At 48.9% G+C, this 18,712-nt stretch overlaps 1 protein-coding gene across 8 annotated transcripts in view; it reads right to left on the bottom strand.

The window, feature by feature from the left end:
- Positions 1-15,488: 15,488 nt before the first annotated feature.
- Positions 15,489-18,712, bottom strand: part of TLE3 (TLE family member 3, transcriptional corepressor) — a 48,622-nt gene continuing 45,398 nt past the window's right edge. For all 8 annotated transcript variants that reach the window (XM_060005689.1, XM_060005692.1, XM_060005690.1 and 5 more), the window contains one exon: positions 15,489-17,625. In XM_060005689.1, the coding sequence (XP_059861672.1) occupies positions 17,518-17,625 (108 nt within the window). In that variant the 3' untranslated portion in view covers positions 15,489-17,517. The remainder of the gene's footprint in view (positions 17,626-18,712) is intronic.

Here is an 18,712-nt window from a genome sequence, read left to right as displayed (position 1 = left end):
CCAACTCAGAAGGGGCAGTAGCCACAGGGCCATGTGCGTCTGGGAGGTCACAGGTCCCAACAGACCCCACCAGGGTCTTGGGGGCCGCCTTCGCGGAAGAGGCCTGGTCCCAGCACTCACTTTCCCTGGCTGAACACTACCATGCTGGGATGAGAAAAGTCTTTGAAGTTATGGAGCCAGTTTTGCTTTTCTCTTGGGCACCAGGGACTAGGGAAAGTGTAGAGGGATGTTCAGAATCTATCCATTTTATTTGCATACTTAGCAGGGGGGCCAACAGACGCAGACACACCTGGGTTTGAAAGAAGGCGACCCACTTACTAGCTGCCTGAGCTCGGGAGGTTCTTCAAGTTCTCGGAGGCTCAGTTGCCTCCTCTGCGCAATGGGGTAATAAGGCGCTACCTCCTGCAGTTGCTGGTAAAGGCGAGTGAGGCCAGGCTTGTAACAAAACACCACAGACGCCAACGCACTGTGATGGGGGAGCGGGTCCGAAGATGTAACTATTTGCCCGTAAGAGTCTGAAAGAATCTTCACCAAAATCTAAGCAGGGGTGGGAGTGGGGGTGGGTATCACTGAGGGGCAGGATCTCAGCTATTCCAATTCCTTTTCTTCTTTTCCTTTTCTTTTGACCTGAGTTTTCCAAATATTCCACAATGCTCCTGAATTCGTCATTTGAAAACGATAACAGAGTGAAAAATCAACCCGGCCGCCCGCTGCGATGCGTGGCCGCTTCCGTACTGGGGGTGGGGGCGGGGATGGGGGTGGGGAGGGAGCCCCGTGGGGGCAGGGCTAGGTGCCCTCCCCCGGCGGGCGGGCCCAGCGGGCCTGCTCGCTGGGGTGGCGCCTGGCTCAGACAATGCGAACACACAGTCATTCATTATAACTCAATTACAGTGATTAAAGCTGGTGGCATGCAGAGGCAGGAGGGAGTGTTGCCAACAAAATTTACACTCCGTGTCATCAGCGAGAGATAACAGCAGCTGACGCGGCCGCTCGCCTCCCCCTGCCATCTGCTCGGCGCGGGGGCCGCCCGAGGGGCGAGGTGCTGCCGGAGGACCGCGCAGCGGCGGAGAGCTGCTGATTCGGGCTGCCCCCGGCCGAGTTGGGGCCGGGACGGGGCAACGATCGCTGGGGAAGCTGCCCCTCCCTGCGGACAGGGCGGCCCAGAAGCACGATGTCTGGAACGGGGGTTTGGGGAGGCAATGGCGCCCGCTCTTCTGGGTTTGTGCCCACCGTGGCGGAGGGTGGGACGGGAAGATCTGGGTTTTGCCCCCATGCTCCAGATGAGGAAACTGAGGCACAGACCCATGAGAGACGGCGCACAGTAAGCCTAAACTCACACCTGCTCTAGCTCTCCTAGGGACGATGCAGAGAGGGAGGCTGGGAGGTTGGGGGCCACTCTGGACTGCGGGGAGTTGGAGGGGCCAGGCGGAGGCCTGAGACCCAGAATGAGTCAGAATGAGTCAACGGTGGGGACAGGAGGGCCTATGGGGGCAATGTGGGGGACACTAGCCACAGGGCAGGGCTGCTGGGGGAGTGTGGTGGGGCGTGAGGTGGCCATCAGTCAGCAGGCAGCGGATCAGACACCCGTGGGCTCTGGGCAGGGTGACTCAGAGGGACTAGGGGGATGAGACAGGCAGAAGACCATGGCCTGGGTCTGTGACACCGTGAGGCAGAGGGACGGGGAGGACGCAGCTGCCTTTCAAGGGGCAGCAACGTCACCCCAGAACACCAGGCCTCCAGCTTTGTCAGCCACAGGGAAATAGGAACCTGTCTATTGGACCAGCAGATGAGTTGGTCCCCTATCTGGAAAAGTCTCCATTCTGAGACCCTGTTGACTTGGGGTGGGGTGGGGGAAAGGAGGTGCTTCGGGCTCCCTTCTCCTGGTTATTCTCTTACTCGTTTACCCAGAGCGTTTTTCCAGCGGTGCCCGCCTCTGAGACCACGGTCACCATGGTAGCATAATGCTACAGCTAGAGCTCGTTTCCTAGTGCCCAAATCCCACCACAAGTCGCATTTGCTAAACTGTCAGCGGCCCCTTGCTTCCCCCAGGATACATCTGACCCCCCAGGTGTTCTCCTTTGAGCCCCATCTTTCCCCTTTGCCCCAGGGCCTTTGCACATGCCGATCCACAGACTGAAGCTCTGCCCCTCCTCCTTTGGCCCTCCTCAACCCGCTTGTCCTTCAGAGCCCAGCTTAGGCATTTCCTCCTCTAGGAAGCCATCCCGACCTCAAGGCCAGCTGGGTGCCCCTCCTCTGGGCTCTCATACCTGCATGCTAGTCCCCTTGGAGCACCGACCAAAGAATACAGGGGTCATCTGGGGACAGGTCTGTTTCCCACCTTCAACCATGGTAGCAACTTGGGGGCAATGGCTAGGGCCTGTGCATCACTGAAGTCTCAGCGCTGACTGGACAGGTGTGTGAATGTGGGTGGGTGGACCAGACAGAAGCCAACAAAATGGCTACCTCACACAGACTGGCTCAGGAGAGCATGGAACCCAGCCCACAGGTCAGGGCAGAGATCAGTGTTAGAGTGAAGAGCGAGGGCGGGAAAGTGAAGGGATAGGAACCACCCCCCTTCCCCAGCCTCTCCCACATCCACCAGGGCCCCTCATTCCATGCCTGACCAGCCCACACTGTGCTACACTTTTGGCTCCCAGGCAGGTCAGACCAGGCAGGGCTGATGGCCTAGAGTGGGGCTCGGAGCTGCGGACTGCTGAGGCCTTCTCTCTCCTGCACATCCCACGTCAGGCCACCTAGACACTGGACTGTCAGCAACGGGGGACACTTGGAGACATGGTACAAGAGTGAGGTCCAGGCAGGACCACACCACCTAGCCCGAGAAGCACAGTGCCTGGAATTCCCCAAGTAGAACCGAAAGAGGAAGCAGAGGAGAGGTGTTGAAGGCCGGGGACAAGGTGGGAGAGTCTGCAATGCAAAAGGCACTCAAGAGTCAGGAAACCTGGGTTTTTGTTTCAGTCTTGACTCAGGGCTGCCTGAGGTTATGCATTCGTTCATTCTGCGAGCCGAGCTACGGACACAGTCCAGTGCTAACGGTGGTCCTGCCTCCATGGAGCTTCCATTCCAAGTCACTTGCGCTCTCTGGGCCTCAGTTTTCCCATCTGTCACGAGGGTAATGGCCTTGAACTGGTCTCCCGAAGTTGGTATGGGGGAGGCTTTTTTTAAGTAAGATGAAGACTCATTGAAAATCATGGCCATCTATATCCAATCTCCTGGGATAAACCATAATGGAAAAGAATATTAAAAAGAATGCATCTATGTATATAACTGGCTCACTTTGCTGTGCAGCAGAAATTAGCACAACTTTGTACATCAACTATACTTCAATTAAAAAAAAAAAAGAAGAAGAAGAAAGAAAAAGAAAATCACCGCCCACAGAGCAGGAAAGTTTCTCCCTTTCCAATTCTCAGTGATTCTGATTAGGTCAGATGCTGAGGGGTCCTCAATGCCTCTCAGTCAGGAGGACTTGAGGCCTAGTTAGATCTGTTGACATTGCATTTACTAGTGTGAAGAATTTTTTAAAAGATGAGTGATAACCCCCTGAGGATAATGATATACAGTTTCCCTTTTAAATGCTTATATTTAAGCTTAAAAAGTGAAATTATTTCAAGAAAAACTATGAAGTACCTCAGAGGCTGGTGGGTTTTAGTAGACCAGGGCACATAGCACCAGATGATAATTTACAAATGACCGCAATTCCTTGATCCTTGGGTCCAGGGGCTGCTGCGTCACCAGGGTAGCTCTGCTCCTGTTGGGGGCAGGGCTCAGAGGCCTGACAGCTGTAACTCCTAGAACTGGGCCAGCAGGGTCAGAGGAGGGTACCACACCCTGATAAAAAGGCGATGGTGAGCCACTTGGTAACATCGGTCCTTGGGGCTTCCCAGGGACTAGGGAGTACGTCCCTAAACAAGCTTGAAAGCAAATTACTTTCAATGACAGACAAGCTGACCTACAGTGCACGCACAGCACTTGACATGAGTTTCCAAATGGTGCTCTGCAGAGAGGGGCAGCGTCTCTGTGCACTGCTTTACAAAGTGACTCAGGCCTGCGGGCTCTCTCCCTTCTCCCTTCCTCCCTCACTCTTTGTGCCTGCCCTCCTACAGCAACCCCCCCAAGGGGAGGGGTCCTCCTAGGAGTAGCCTCCAGCCCCAGCACAAGGGATTTGTAAAGCCTTTAGCCACCCAGGAGCAAAGTAGCTCAGCACTACAGAGGGGCAGGCAAATCAGGGACCAGTGTGTCTAAAAGGCCTTTCCGTCTCTCAACCCATGACTCCTATTCATCCTTAAATACCTAGGACAAATGTGATCTCCGTGGAAAAGCCTTCATGTATTCCTCCCCTTCTGACCCTCCTAAGAGTTGCATGAACTTTCTGACCCCCATAATATGCTGTCCATACCACTATTTATTAGTAACACTGTTTTATAATTGTTCTAATTGTTCAAGTTTGTTTTCCCCACTAATGAGTACACTGCTTGAAGCATGGACCATTCATTTCTATACCCCATGTCCCTAGCTTCTGACACTGGGTACGGTTGGCATAGATATAGAGCATCTGTCTATATCTATCGAATCAGTGGGTGGGTGGAAGGGTGCATCGGCTTGGCTTAAAGTTATGAGCTAGTTTTGCACTCACTCTACTTCTCTATTTAAGGAGAGGAAAATGTGTGTCGAAGGCATTGTTCTTTCAGGCATTCATATTACTAAGCACATATCATGTGACAGGTACTTTGTTAGGGGCCAGGAGTACAGAGTGAACCAAATCTGATCTGTGCTCTCAGGAAGTTCACAGGTTGGAGAGTGAGGCAAGCAGCAAATGGGTAACAAGGGAAGGATTTCAACGTCATCATCACTTATATGTAAAACCACTCAGAACTGAATCAAATTTGAAAGGAAATTCAGATAGAAGATCAATGAGGTTAAGTAAAAACCTGCAACCCTGAATTTGGATTAGAAGTATCAGCAGATGTATAGCACAGGGAACTATACTCAATATCCTGTAATAACCTATAATGGAAAAGCATCTGAAAAAGAATATACATATTGTATATATATAGCTGAATCACTTTGCTGTACACGTGAAACTGGCACAACTTCAATAAAAAAAGAGGCATCAATAGACTTCATGATGTATTTTATCTTTAACAACTATATAAAAACACGTACCTCCTAGCTCTGCTACTGAAAGGATCTAAAAGCAATGACCAATCCATTAGCATCAAGCACCCCTAGCCCCCAGATTATGGCCCCTTAAATACTACTTCCCGCTAAAAGGAACTAGGGGTCCTTGGGGAAATGGCTGACTCCAGATTTAGGACAGAAAATGTACAAGATGAGAACATTGTCTTGTACCAGAAAGCAATGAAGCTATCAGACTACCAGAGTCATATCAAAAAGACTCAGAAGGCATCTTCAAGAAGTTTCCTAAAATAGGATGATTTGAGAAGCAATAAGAATAACTCCACTTGACTGAAACATATCAAATATATATAAATCCACATGGTTAGAGTGATACTTTAAAAGAAGAAAATCTTTGAGGTTGCTAAGGAACTAACTTATTACTTTGAAAACTGAAAAATAAAGCAAATAAGTAAGTATTTATCGTGCATTGAAACTCTACCTCAAGATAACCAAATGGTTCATGAGGGGTAGTTTCTTTTTATAGAAGTACCCAAGCAAATAGATGAAAAAGGAGGGATAGAATTTAAGTATCACCATTTTGCAGCCTCCTAATGAATTCATGCATCTAGACAGGGATCAACCATGACTGCTAACGTTCAAAAGGAGAAACACATACATAGTTATGTGCTTCCGAAGGGATCAATGAAATAGTCTTGCCTGCGCACACCCCCACCCCGGCCCCAAATCAAGCCGGGATCTCATCAAGTTCCAAGATCTAACTAATTTAGCAATCAGCAAAATTCAGACTGTGAGAAGCTGTGAGGACAAGTAATTTTGTTTCTTCAATAAATAAATGTGTGTGTGTGTGTGTGTGTCAGAGAGAGAGAGGGAGACTGAGATATGAAGAAGGAACCTAAAAGACATTTATCAATTATAGTCGCTTTGTACTTTATTTGGGATCCTAATTCAAATATACACATTTTTTTAAAAAATCACCAGACAATTGAGGAAATTCAAATATGAAGTGGGTATTTTATGACTTTTAACATTGCTGTTAATTTTGGGGGTGGGTTACTAGTATTATGCTTATATTTTTAAAATAGATTTCACTTTTTGGAGATATTGAAATATTTACTAATTAAATGATGAGATGTCTGGGGTTTGCTGCATAATACTCCAGGGGTGGTAGCCAGGTGGAAATAGGAGGGGTGTAGATAAAACAAGGTTAACCCTGAGTTGACAACTGTTGAAACTGGACGGTGAGTACACGGAGATTCATGATACCGTTCTCTCTACTTTTGTTTGTTTCCTAATAAAAAGCTAAACAAATTTAATCCATGATGTCTATGCATGAGATTGTTGCCCATGAAATCTACAGAATCATTAGAATCACAAAATATCTAGGCTAGAGAGGACCCAGGGATTGCTCACCCAGCCTTCAAACATGACTCCATAGATAAGAAGACCAGGACCTGGAGACGTCTGGTGACATAGATAAGACGACATGGTGAGCTTTGCTCCTCTGCCACTGGGCATGTGCACCTGTCCCCCACTTCCCCCCGCCATGCCCAAAGCTCCCCTCTTAGTCACCAGAAATTATGATGATTCCTTATCAAGTCCTGATTTTTCTAGCTTTTCTTTATTTAACCTTCAATTATGAAATATTTCAACCATACAGAAGATAATATGATATTACTAAAGCTACCACACAGATTTAAAAAATGTGAACATTTTAAGATTTTCTTCAGTTTTTTTAAAGCTAACAAAACGTGATAGGTAGAACGAACTGAACTCCAACATTCTTCTCCCTTCCCTCCTCACAGATACAGTTATCCTGGTGGCATGCTGTGTTCTTTCCACTTGTGTTTTTATAGTTTGACGTGTACACTCAAATTTATAATTGTTTTGTGTGGATTTACATTTGACATAAATAGTATCGTATCGTATAGTTCCCTTTGCAACTTGCTCTTTTCACACAACATTGTGTTTCTGAGGTTTATCCAAGTTGATACATGAAGATCTAGCTCATGCATTTTAAAGCCTGTATACAATTTCATTATACAAAAACGTATAGATTTTTCTTTATGTTTCCTCCAATAATGCATTATTGGTTATTGACAGTTATTTTTTGCTGCTTCAAACAATGGGGCAATGAAAAATGTCTGTATGTATCTCTTCGTGTGTTTGTGGAAGAGTTTCTCTAGTGTATATACTTGGAAGTAGAACTACCAGGTCATAGGGTTGTGTTGCTTCTACTTAGCTATTGCCAAATGCTCAACAAAGTGGGTGGGTGACCCAGTCATGCTCCCACAAGCAGGGTTTGATGTCATTCCCCATCCTCCTGGAAGCTGCATGTTATTAAACTCAAAAAGTTGCCAATCCAACAGGAATGAGTTGTTCTGTTTTGCTTTTGTTTTTTGAATTTGCATTTTCCTGATGACTAGTGAGAATGGGGCTTTGTCACCTGTTTCCTGACCATTTGTGCTTCCTCTCCTGTGAACCACCTGTTTCTGCATTCTGCCCATTTTTCTGTGTTGTTTACTTCCACGTACTGACTTGGAAGAATTCATTACATATTCCAGATACCACTTCTGTGTCCGTTATAGGGGATGCATTTATTTATTTATTTATTTTATTTATTTTTTTTTGCGGTACACGGGCCTCTCACTGCTGTGGCCTCTCCCGTTGCGGAGCACAGGCTCCGGATGCGCAGGCCCAGCGGCCATGGCTCACGGGCCCAGCCGCTCCGCGGCACGTGGGATCCTCCCGGACCGGGGCATGAACCCGTGTCCCCTGCATCGGCAGGTGGACTCTCAACCACTGCGCCACCAGGGAAGCCCGCATTTATTTTTTTCATGCTTTTTTATGGCAGCTCTCATCGTACAGGTGTTTTAAATTTTAATGTAGTCAAATTGACCTCTTTTATTTTTTTCATTATAGCTCTCCCTTTCTGGGTCTTGTTCAATGATCCTTTCCTACTCAAAGTCCTAAGGTTGCTCCCTAATATTTGATCCTAAAAGTTTAAGGATTTTAATCCTGCTGGAATTTATTTTTGTATGTTGTGTGAGGTAGAGATCAATTTTCCCCTCCATAAAGATGGTCTATTGCTCCAGAACTATTGCTAATAATGCTTTTCTTCAATGATACATGACGGCACCCAGGTCAGAGTCAGAGTTCATCTCTATGGAGATATATTTATGCACTCTGTTGTGGTCCACTTGTCTATACATGCACCAAGAGCACACTTTCCTGCTGACTGTGTTACAATAAGTCTTGATATCTGGAGGACCAGTTCTCCTTTCTTACTCCTCTTCAAAATTATATTTGCTATTATCGGTACTTTACTCTTCAGATAAATGTGAGTATTAGCTTTTAAAATTACATAGAAAGCATCCTTTCTGGGCTCTGTTTAACATTGCATTACTGTATAGATTGCTGGGAAAGACAGCTTTTAAAATGAAACCGAATTTTCTCCTCAGTGAATGTGGTGTAGCTTGATGAGACAGGCTGGGACCTGGGCCCCTTTGTTGCAAGTGCTGCAGTCCTTGCACCTGGACACCCCTCTCCTCAAGCAACAAAATACAAAGAAACTGTACGGGACTAAAAATAACTGTGTGCATGGTGCAGTTGGGGCAAATTTTGGACCCAAATGATACAAAGAGACCAAAAAAACCCAACTGCCACTTTTTTTTTTTTTTTTTTAGCGGTACGCGGGCCTCTCACTGTTGTGGCCTCTCCCGTTGAGGAGCAAAGGCTCCGGACGCGCAGGCTCAGCGGCCATGGCTCACGGGCCCAGCCGCTCCGCGGCATGTGGGATCTTCCCGGACTGGGACACGAACCCGTGTCCCCTGCATCGGCAGGCGGACTCTCAACCACTGCGCCACCAGAGAAGCCCCCAACTGCCACTTTTGAAGAGCCTGGAGCAACAACAGGGCGTAGGGGGCAAAAGCAAGATACTGCACATGCCCCCTCCACACACCACCACCTAAGGGGTGGGCAAAACACCTAAGCCGCCCCTCTGACCCGACCCCTGGACACACCCCTACCCTCACCCCATATAAGAAGCAAGGTTGCCCACCCGCCTTGGGGAGCCAGCAAGCAAGGGAAACTGTTGTTTGTTCTCGCTGCCCTCTGCTGCAGCAAGAGGGGCCCCAATAAAGCCTTGCCTGAATTTCTTGTCTGGCCTCTAGTCAATTTCTATTGATTGGGGAAGGCCAAGAATCCTGGTCGGTAACATGATCTGCACATACGTCTTTTTTTGTGTGGGGGGGCTGCATTGGGTCTTAGTTGCGGCATGCGGGATCTTCACTGAGGCATGTGGGATCTTTCGTTGTGCCACACGGGCTTTCTCTAGTTGTGGCTCTCAGGCTCCAGAGCGCGTGTCCTCTGTAGTTTGCAGCACGTGGGCTCAGTAGTTGTGGCATGAGGGCTTAGCTGCCGCGCGGCATGTGGGATCTTAGTTCCCCGAACAGGGATCAAACCTGTGTCCCCTGCATTGGAAGGAGGATTTTTACCACTAGACCATCAGGGAAGTCCCCTGCATAAGTCTTTTTAAAAATTATTTCCTTCTATAACATTTAATATATTTCTTCATAAAAGTCTTATGTAGCTTTACTTAGATTTAGTCCTAGGTCATTTTTGTTGCTATAGTAAATGGGTTTTATTTCTTTAAATTACATTTTGTAATTGATTACTACTTATGATAGGAATGCTATTGATTAATATTGATTTCAGATCTAGCAACTTGATTAAACTCTCTTACTTGTTTTAATTGTATATTTTCTAAGTATGTAGTCATATTATTTGCAAATAATCCTGACGTTCTTTCATTTCAATCATCATATTTGTTATTTTTTATTCTTTTATTTTGTCCTATCGCATTGGCTAGAGCCTTCAGCACTATGTCGAACAGAAGCAGTAATAATGAGCATTTCTGTTTTGTTGCTGACTTTGAAATTATGCTTCTAAAACTTAACCTTTATCTATTATTGGGTTGCTGCCGGTCTGATTCAGCTCTCCATTGCCAGATGAAAGATATTTTCTTTTATCCCTACTTTGGTACTTTAAGGAAAGTCACGAATGGGTGTTGACTTTTACAAAATGCCTTACCTGTTTCTTTTGATTGATAAAACGAAGACTTCCAGCTGTGCTGAAAAGTGAGCTGTGTTCTTCAATAATTGGTTGTAGGGTTGGTTCTGTGTCCCAATTATGTTGTTCAAATCTTCTATATCCTTATCAACTTCTCTCAGCTTGATCTAGCAATTTCTGTTAGTGGATATGTTAAAATCCCCCATTCCTCCTTATAAAATTCTGTCCATTTTTGATTTATGTAGTTTTTATGTAGTTTTCTTAGCTTGGGAGCTCCCACTCTACATTTAAAGTTTTTTATCTGTGACATTAAAGGATTCCCCTTTCTTTCAAGGTAGCCTATCAAAATAATTGTCGTATTTATTTATTTATTTTTGGCTGTGCTGCGTGGCATGCAGGATCTTACTCCCCCAACCAGGGACTGAACCCAGGCCCTGGCAGTGAAAGCACGGAGTGCTAACCACTGGACCGCCAGGGAATTCCCTGTTTTACTTTAATTTTATCCAACATGTCTGTCCACACGGCTAAAGGAAACCCTAATTAGCTTGCTGTTAGATTTGCCAGAAATGGACATGCCAGACGTGCTTTTTTCAAGTCTGGTCACCTATTGTCAGCAAACACTTGCATCTGTGATATTCACAAGAGACAAGACCACAGCTCCATCTCACTCTCGCTTCTGGCCTCAGCAGAGCGGGAGCCCCCAAGGGCCCGCCCTGTCTGATCTGCCTGGGAGGGGAGCTCAGAGTCAGGGGCACGGCGAGCACACTGTGGAGTTTTCTGGGCATTGACAGATGTGCCCTAATAGATGTGAGGAAGGCCTAAGCTGGGCAGTGGACACTTCTGTCCTCCTTTGACTTTTACCTTCCTATGGTCTTCATCCTGAGATTGCTGATCTCCTCTTCTATCTGTGAGATCAGTTCTTTCCAAGCTTCTGAGCCAATCCTAATGATGCAGCTGGTCCACCACCCACCCACTCATTCATCCATCTACTCATTCATTTATGCAGCCAGCCAGCAGCAATATCGTACAAACACTACAAATTGTGTGATCTTGGAACTTCAGTTACATCATCTATAAAATGAATATAATAATAGCATTGACTTCATAGGACACTTACGTGTTTAGAATTAGACAGTGCTTATGAAGCACTGGCAGACACATACTAAGGACTCTATCAATAATAGCTAGGATCTTCATCACACACTCACTGATTCATTCAACTAACATTTCCTGATCACTTACTGCGTATTAAGTACCGGAGATACGAGACACAGTCCCTGCTCTCGGAGCTCACTGCCTGGTGGGAGGGCCAGGTGGACATCAGGAGAGAGGATGATATTATTAAACCAACAGCCACAATACACCATGCATAGTACATGCCACAGGGAGCTGGCAGAGATGCTCCAACTGCACAAAGGAGACACAGGCAGTTTAGACTAGAGAAGCTGAGGCTCAGGGAAGGGCTTCCTGGAAGAAGTGAAACTGAAACTCAGTCCTAAAGAATGAGCAGGGGTTTGAAGAAGGATGTAGGGCATTCCTGGCTGGAAGAGAAACACATACGAAACCTGAAATCAGAGCGCGGCTTCTCAGGGCCTTGGAGGCATGTGTGACTAGTGTGTAAGGTCAAACGGGAGAAAAGGTGAGACATGACTCTAGAGACGCATGGCTGGGCCTGAGGACAAGTTAAAAGTTCAGACACTGTGCTTGCCCAGGGCCACTGAGGGGCTCCGAACAGGGGAGTGGTGAGGACAGGTGTGCAGTTTACAAACGTCCCGCTTGAGTATATCAGCCGGGTAAGGGACCCAGATCACGTCCAGTGATCCAGTGCACAGAACCCCAAGTCTTTGGATGTTAATTGAGGTGGGGACCTAGAGCCTGGGACCCATCACGGGCAGTCTTGAACTGCAGCTCACGCCCTTCATTTCCTCCTCGTCCCCCTGCCCCTCCTGGCTCAGGCCGGAACTGTGGCCTCTGCAGCTCCCTCCTCCTGAGCTAGAGCAAGGCAGAGGGGAGAACTAGGTGGGGCGGGGGAGGGGCACGGGGAAGGATATGCCCTTACCCCAGGCCTTAGCACATGCTGTTCCTTCTGCCTGGAACACTCTCCTCCCCACATCCCTTGGGCATGGTACCTCTGCATTCTTCAAGCCTCAGTTCAGCTCACTCCTTCCAAGAACCCCTTGCTCTGACTCCACGTCCTGGGTGATGTCTCAGCTATGTGAAGTGACATCTTTTGGTTTGCGCCTTCACATATCTCATGGAGCGGCAGTTGTCAGTTTATGTGACCGTTTCTGCCAGCTGGCTGAGAGCTCTGTGGAGAGGGCAGGCATCCTAGCACCCAGAACCGTGCCTGGCACACGTTAGGTTCTCACTATAGAAATGTTGGTTGGATGGATGGGTGGACAGAAGGATGGCTGAAGAAATGAGTAGATGAGTGAGTGGGTTGGGTGATGGATGGATGGAAGCATGGGCAAGATGGGTGGGTGAGTTCTAGAGTGTTCTCAAGGCAGGATGACTTGACTTCCATGACTACTGTGGGCCATCTCCCTTCCATGAGGAATTTCCTCACCAGTCCTCTTGAAGAAGAGGCAGGAGGCGTCATCCCCTGGATACTAATCCTCCAAACAGTATCATTCAGTCCTGCCCACCGGGCAGCTCCTTCACTAAGGGTGGGCTACTGAGCTTAGGGGAGGGGGAGGTATGAGTTGCAATCTCAGCTCAGGCTGTGTCTCATGGCGGGTTACTTACCCTTTCTGGGCCTTAACTGTCCCATCTATCAAACCAAGGTCTCAGGATAGATGTCTCTTCAAATACAAAAGGCCCAATTTTGGTGTAACGTTTAAAAATACCTCATGAGTACGGTACATTTTAGAGAGCACATTTTCTATTGTTGTCATAAAAAAATCAAATGATGCTTAACCGTGTAAATAAAAAAAGGTTCATCAGGTTTGTTTGCTATACTTTATGTTAAAAATAGCTCATTCTCAAACAGTGTTCTTGAAAAAACATTGACACTCCAGCATCACGGGAGACTCCGTGGGCACTTCATAACATTTAAGAGTCTTGCCAATAACACTTCCAGCTCCAGCATCCAGACCTCTGTATCTGTTCTTTCCCGTAGACCCTGTAAGTTAGGACAGTCACTGCCCCTGCTGGGGCCTGGGCTACCTAGGGGTGGGGAACAGGGATGGCAGTGACTCAGAGAGAGGCCTGAGGGTGACCTGGTCTTAGGATAATCCTGTCACTGCCCCTGCTTGGTCTGGCCTGGACCCTTGTACATAATCTGATGTGACCTAAAACTGTGAAAGCTGGCTTCTGACGACCACGCCCTCTTCATGTGTTTCAAACAGATCTCCTTGCTTTGAGCAAAGGCAGCACAACAGAACTGAAGAACTGCAGAAACCAGTCCCTTCTCTGGGCTTCAGCGGTGAGCACTGTGACAGCCCACTTGCCCTGAGAAACGGGCTAATCTCAAGCCAGTGAAAGCTCATTCTTTATTCACTAGTTACAACCCGGAGCCTAGGAAGTCCTGGGCGCTGCACTCCAGGGAAACTAGTCTAGCTGTGCAAACAGGTGTGTGAAATGCTGCAATTAGTATGAGCCCGGATTTTTGCAGCAATAGTTAGGGGGTGACTTTGAAAAGGGCTAAGAAAATGATATCAAGGCTTTCTACCATCCTGTGGAGGAGGAGGTATGGGCAAGCTCCGGGGATTAAGGATGAAGTCAGATTGTTTACCATACTTGGGTCTCTCCCCAAAGACTCCAAGAGGCCTCACAAACCTGAGTGCAGAGGAATCACCTGCAGAGCAGTAAGAGGGGGAGCTGAGGTTCTGCGAGGTGGGAAGCGTGGGAATCAGAGGGCAGCGGTGGGCGCGGGAGAGAGGAGGAGAGGAAGCAGGCGGAGTGTGAGGCTCAGCGTGGACAGGCTTGGTGAGCTCCTTTCAGGACAGTGGCCGTGATGACAGGAAGGGGTCAAGGCACCAGCAGCCAGGGCCCAAGGGTGTGTCCCCAACCACACTTTCACAGGTCAAATGTCTCTCCCCACCCTCGACTGTGAGCTTCTAGCGCTCGGCCTGAAACTTGGTCATCTCTCCATCCTCGACGGTGCCCAGGAAGTCTTGGGAGGACAGCCTTTCTGAGGTAGGTCGCCTCCCCTTCTCAGAAACGGACCTGACATCGGCCTTCACTCCCAGCAGCACAAGACTGGAGGTAAGCGTTATGAGAGGTGTTTCCTCTTCTACCTGCTGGGGCATGCAAGCCTCAACTCCAACCCTATCTCGGCACCGATGGGCAACCCACTGGCAAACACAGAATTTTCTGGCCAGGGCCTGCCATCTGGCCCCTCTGGCCCTCTGCTGTGACGATAAGACCTGGACAAACAAGGAGTGTGGTTCAAAGGGGTGATGCTTTCACTCAAGTTTGTGCAACCAGGACAAGACAGAGCTGTCAGCCAAACTGTAGCCCCAGATGGGCACTCTTGCTACCTGCTGGAAGCTTCTCCGCTGTAAGCCTGAGAGGACAACCGGCTCCAGACAAATGACCCCTGTGTGTGCAGTCCAGCTGTCCTTTCTTAGGCTTAGAATAGACTGCTTTATCCTGAGCGTCACTCCTTTTTTCAAATGTTCAACTCCCTTTCTTGTATGAAATAACAGGAGGCAATCGTTTGTGCCGATTTACGATGACTGACAAAATACGGAGTTGGAAACCACGTTAGTCCCTAGTTCTAGAGAGATTTTGCCCAGGGCTGCGTGACAGCCAAGAGCCTGGGAACCATCCCGGGCCAGCCCTGCCTCCCTGAGGGCACTGCATTTCCTATCCTGCCCCTTCCGTAAATAAATCCCTCTTCCTTCAGAAATGCACCCGTAGTGAATTAGAGAGCGGGGTCAGCCCACAACATCTGAATTTAAGCTTAAAAACGACGGTGGAGGTTTTCAGGGTCCTGATGTGACATCACAGACACTTTGCAACTTCACTGGAAGTTCATCACACTTCATTTTCTTCCCAAAAAGTTTTGCAGTGACAGCCGTAGAGGACTTTGGTGTTACCTGTGGGCTTCCCCTCAGGGGAAGTTAAGCACTCCCCTTAACTGTCCTGTGCGATCACTTTTTAGGGGCAGGGGCAGCATGGCAGTGCTTTGAAGAGAGAAGAGCTCACGTTTATGGATGACAAAGGAAGCTGCCCAGGATCCAGGACATGGGGGTGACAGCGCCCCGCTCTCTTCTTGGGGGCGGGGGATGCAATTAAAACGCAACAATCAAACCAACCTTTAAATAGTAACTTTTAAAAATATAAAAACAGCTCATTACAATGACTTTTCATTTTCTCTTTTCTTCAGGAATCAACTTGTCTTCCACCCTCGCCCTCCCTTGTGGGGAGAGCCTTAACAAGAGGTGGCAGCTGAGCATCTGAGACCCAGAGAGAGGAGGGAGAGAGGGAGGGAGAGAGACAGAGAGAGAGAGAGAGAGAGAGAGAGACACAGACAGACTCTGGATACGTCTCCCCAGCCTTAGAAAGGGAACGCACCTTGCGTCTCTGCAGCCTCCCATGCCAGGTTGGGGGAGGGGCTCACCCAGGAACAAGAGCGGGGGTGGGGGTGGGGGGTGGGGTGGGGGTGGGGGGGTGAGGGGCGTGGTTCACCAGAGCCCCTCCTTCCTTCTCACCAGACAGAATCACACATTATAAAATAATCCATAAAAATGCAGTATAAAAATTATCTTCCATATGCTACATCCATGGAGAGCCCACCACCAGGACTCACGACGCCCTTTAGCTTTTCCTTGAAGAAGAAAAAATAAGACCAAAAGGAAAAAAGGAAAAAAAAAAAAAACCCCAAAGACCAAAAACCCACCCAAATCCTAACACCTCAGAACATTTTGGTACCAAAAAGTGGCACCTGCAGGAGACGATATTCTAGCTGTAAGCTGTCTGGGCTCCTAAGAGAGACGGGAAGCTACGAGAAGTCAGCCCAGTGTGCCCCCAGCCCAACCCCAAGTCCCCTCTCCCCAGGCAGGGGGGAGATAAACCTGACTCACAGCTCTGCAGGTTAAATCCACACTTTCCCTCTAAGGAGAGAGGAGGAGGTCAGAGGCAGGAAAGGGGAGAGAAGGCATTTTATGAAAGGACATCACTTCTAATTCCTTTTATTCAAATTAAAAAAAAAAAAAAAAAAAAGCACCCACATCAGTTGCTATTTTTTCTCTGGTAGCTCCCTGAGCTGAGTCGCTATGCTTTCCTCTAACTTCGTGTCCTTTTTAGGTTGTGTCCGAAGATTAAGAAGGGCCGGAGACAGAGTGGCTTTGAACTTCCATTTCTCACCACGATAAACAAATGTGCACCAAAGAGAGATGGAGGTCAGGGTGGGTGGGAGGGAGGGAGGGAGAGAGAGAGAGACAGACAGACAGACAGGGGGTCAGACACCTGAAAGGGGAGCATGGAGCTCAGGGGACTACAGAAAAACCCACCACTTCTGCTGCCGTCACCCGGGCTGACACCCATCTCAAGCTCTGTCAGTCCGTCAGTCTGTCTGGAGCTTGGTCCTGACACGCCTCAATCGATTCCCAGGTCCACACGGAGATATACTTGTCCGGGGGGTACCTGGTAGCCAACCTGGCTGCCAGCCGTAGTGCCTCTCCTCCACCCCAGGAGTTTTCTCCCCGTTCTACTCCCTCTCCATTCTGCACCCCGCTCCCTGCCTCCCCTTCCCAGATGGGAACTTTTGTTTTTTTTTTTTTTTAAAAAAAAAAAAAGAAAAAGCCACCACCACGAGTGGATTACAAATACAGCAGGCGAAATACACGGCTGGCGTTGCCGGTGGGAAGGGGCCTCCTCCCCCCGCTGACCAGTCCGAGATAGGAGTCTGTTATTTACACTTTTCACAAACCTCGTGCGCTGCACAGTCAGGGACGTGAAACCCCCCCCTCCCCTGGCACAAACGTGTGGTCCACGCTCCAGTGTCCCCGAGCCAGGGCAGGGGAACACATCAAAAACAAGAGGGGAAGGAAAGATTCATGAGGGCATCTGTGGGGAGCTGGAGCCACGAGCCCCCGAATAAATCTATGTGTAGCATCTGCCAGGATCGTTAAGGGGAGGAGAGGAGAAATCCATCAGAGTCCGTGAGTCCCATCAATCCACGCCTGGGAGTCCCGACTGTGACGGGGGCACCTTCTCAGCCGCCGGAGCACAGCGCTGGCCCGCTTGCCGCCCATCCTCCACGTCCACGGAGCCCCTCGCCGGGGTCTCCCCGGCACAGCTGAGTCTGTTTCTCCCGGAGTTTGACAGCCCTGTTACAGTCCTTGTTTAGTAGATGACCTCATAAACCGTGGCCTTCTTGTCACCAGAGCCTGTTACAATATATTTGTCATCCGCCGAAATGTCACAACTCAAGACAGATGAGGATTCCTTAGACTGGAGGAGGAGAGGCAAGAGAGGGCGGCGAGAGAAAGGACAAATTCACTTTGTGGGTACTGGACGCCCTCCCTTTCAGTGCTCTCTGAATTCAACCGCCCTCTGCCCGCCCTGGAGCCCACACTGCAGGGCCTTCAAACACAGCCCTTCCCGTTAGAGGGGCCCCTTCCACCTGCTTCCCCACAAGGAAAAGCTCGTTAACAGGGCCCAACTTGATCTGTACAGTCTCTGAGGAGCAAAACAGAACACTTGAGCCTCGTGAGCTTTGATCCTGAGTTTACAAACAGGAAGAAGCTTTTCTGAGCTGGGAGCAGGCGTCAACAGGCCAGACCCTCAGCCTGGTGAGCTAAGAGAAAGGATTTGCACCTGAGTTTTGAAGCATCCAGTGTAACTGGAGACTTGAAAGTTACGTGCGTGACACGCTAGACGCCAGACTTCTAGCCTGAATCCAGAAAGTGGCTTGTTGGCTCTGAGAGGAGCGGGTGTGACTGTGAGTGTGAGTGTGTGTGTGTGTGTGTGTGTGTGTGTGTGTGTGTGACATGTCTCTGTATGTGTGCGCGTCTGTGTGACCAAGTGAGAGGGTACAGCATCAGGCCCCAGGTCTTGAAAACTCACACAAAGCCTCCTCCTTCTCTCCCATCTCCTTCTGGATCTTTCTCCTGCCCCACCTCTCTCCCTACTTGGAAGTGTTGAGATGAAATACGAACTTACTTGAATATCAGACAACACTGCTCAGAAAAAAAAGCTGCCCAGTTTGCTCAAATGCCCAGCACCCCTCCTGCGAGGGCTCAGCATGCAGGCCAAAGCCAAGAGCATGCTTTCACTTCTCCTTGCTCTAGAAATCCTACAAGAGCCCCTGCTTAAAAGCCCTCACCCCGAGGGGTCAGATGCCATTAGCAGCAGAGTGTATGGCCCACGGATGCGCCCAAGTCCAAGCCCTTGCCTCTGGAGAACCCATCCTGGACCCCCGGCAGGCAGGGGCTGGAAGAGGCCAAGGCAAGTTCTGCGTCACCTCCCCCAGCCCCGCCCCCATGGCCGCGGACGGGCCCTGACTCTGGGCAGGATCAGGAGGGGCGCTCGGGTGGTG

This window comes from Delphinus delphis, chromosome 2 (genome assembly GCF_949987515.2).
Source record: "Delphinus delphis chromosome 2, mDelDel1.2, whole genome shotgun sequence".
Taxonomy (NCBI): domain Eukaryota; kingdom Metazoa; phylum Chordata; class Mammalia; order Artiodactyla; family Delphinidae; genus Delphinus; species Delphinus delphis.
The sequence above is the reverse complement of the archived record's forward strand: the minus strand, read 5'-3'. Positions and strand labels throughout refer to the sequence as shown.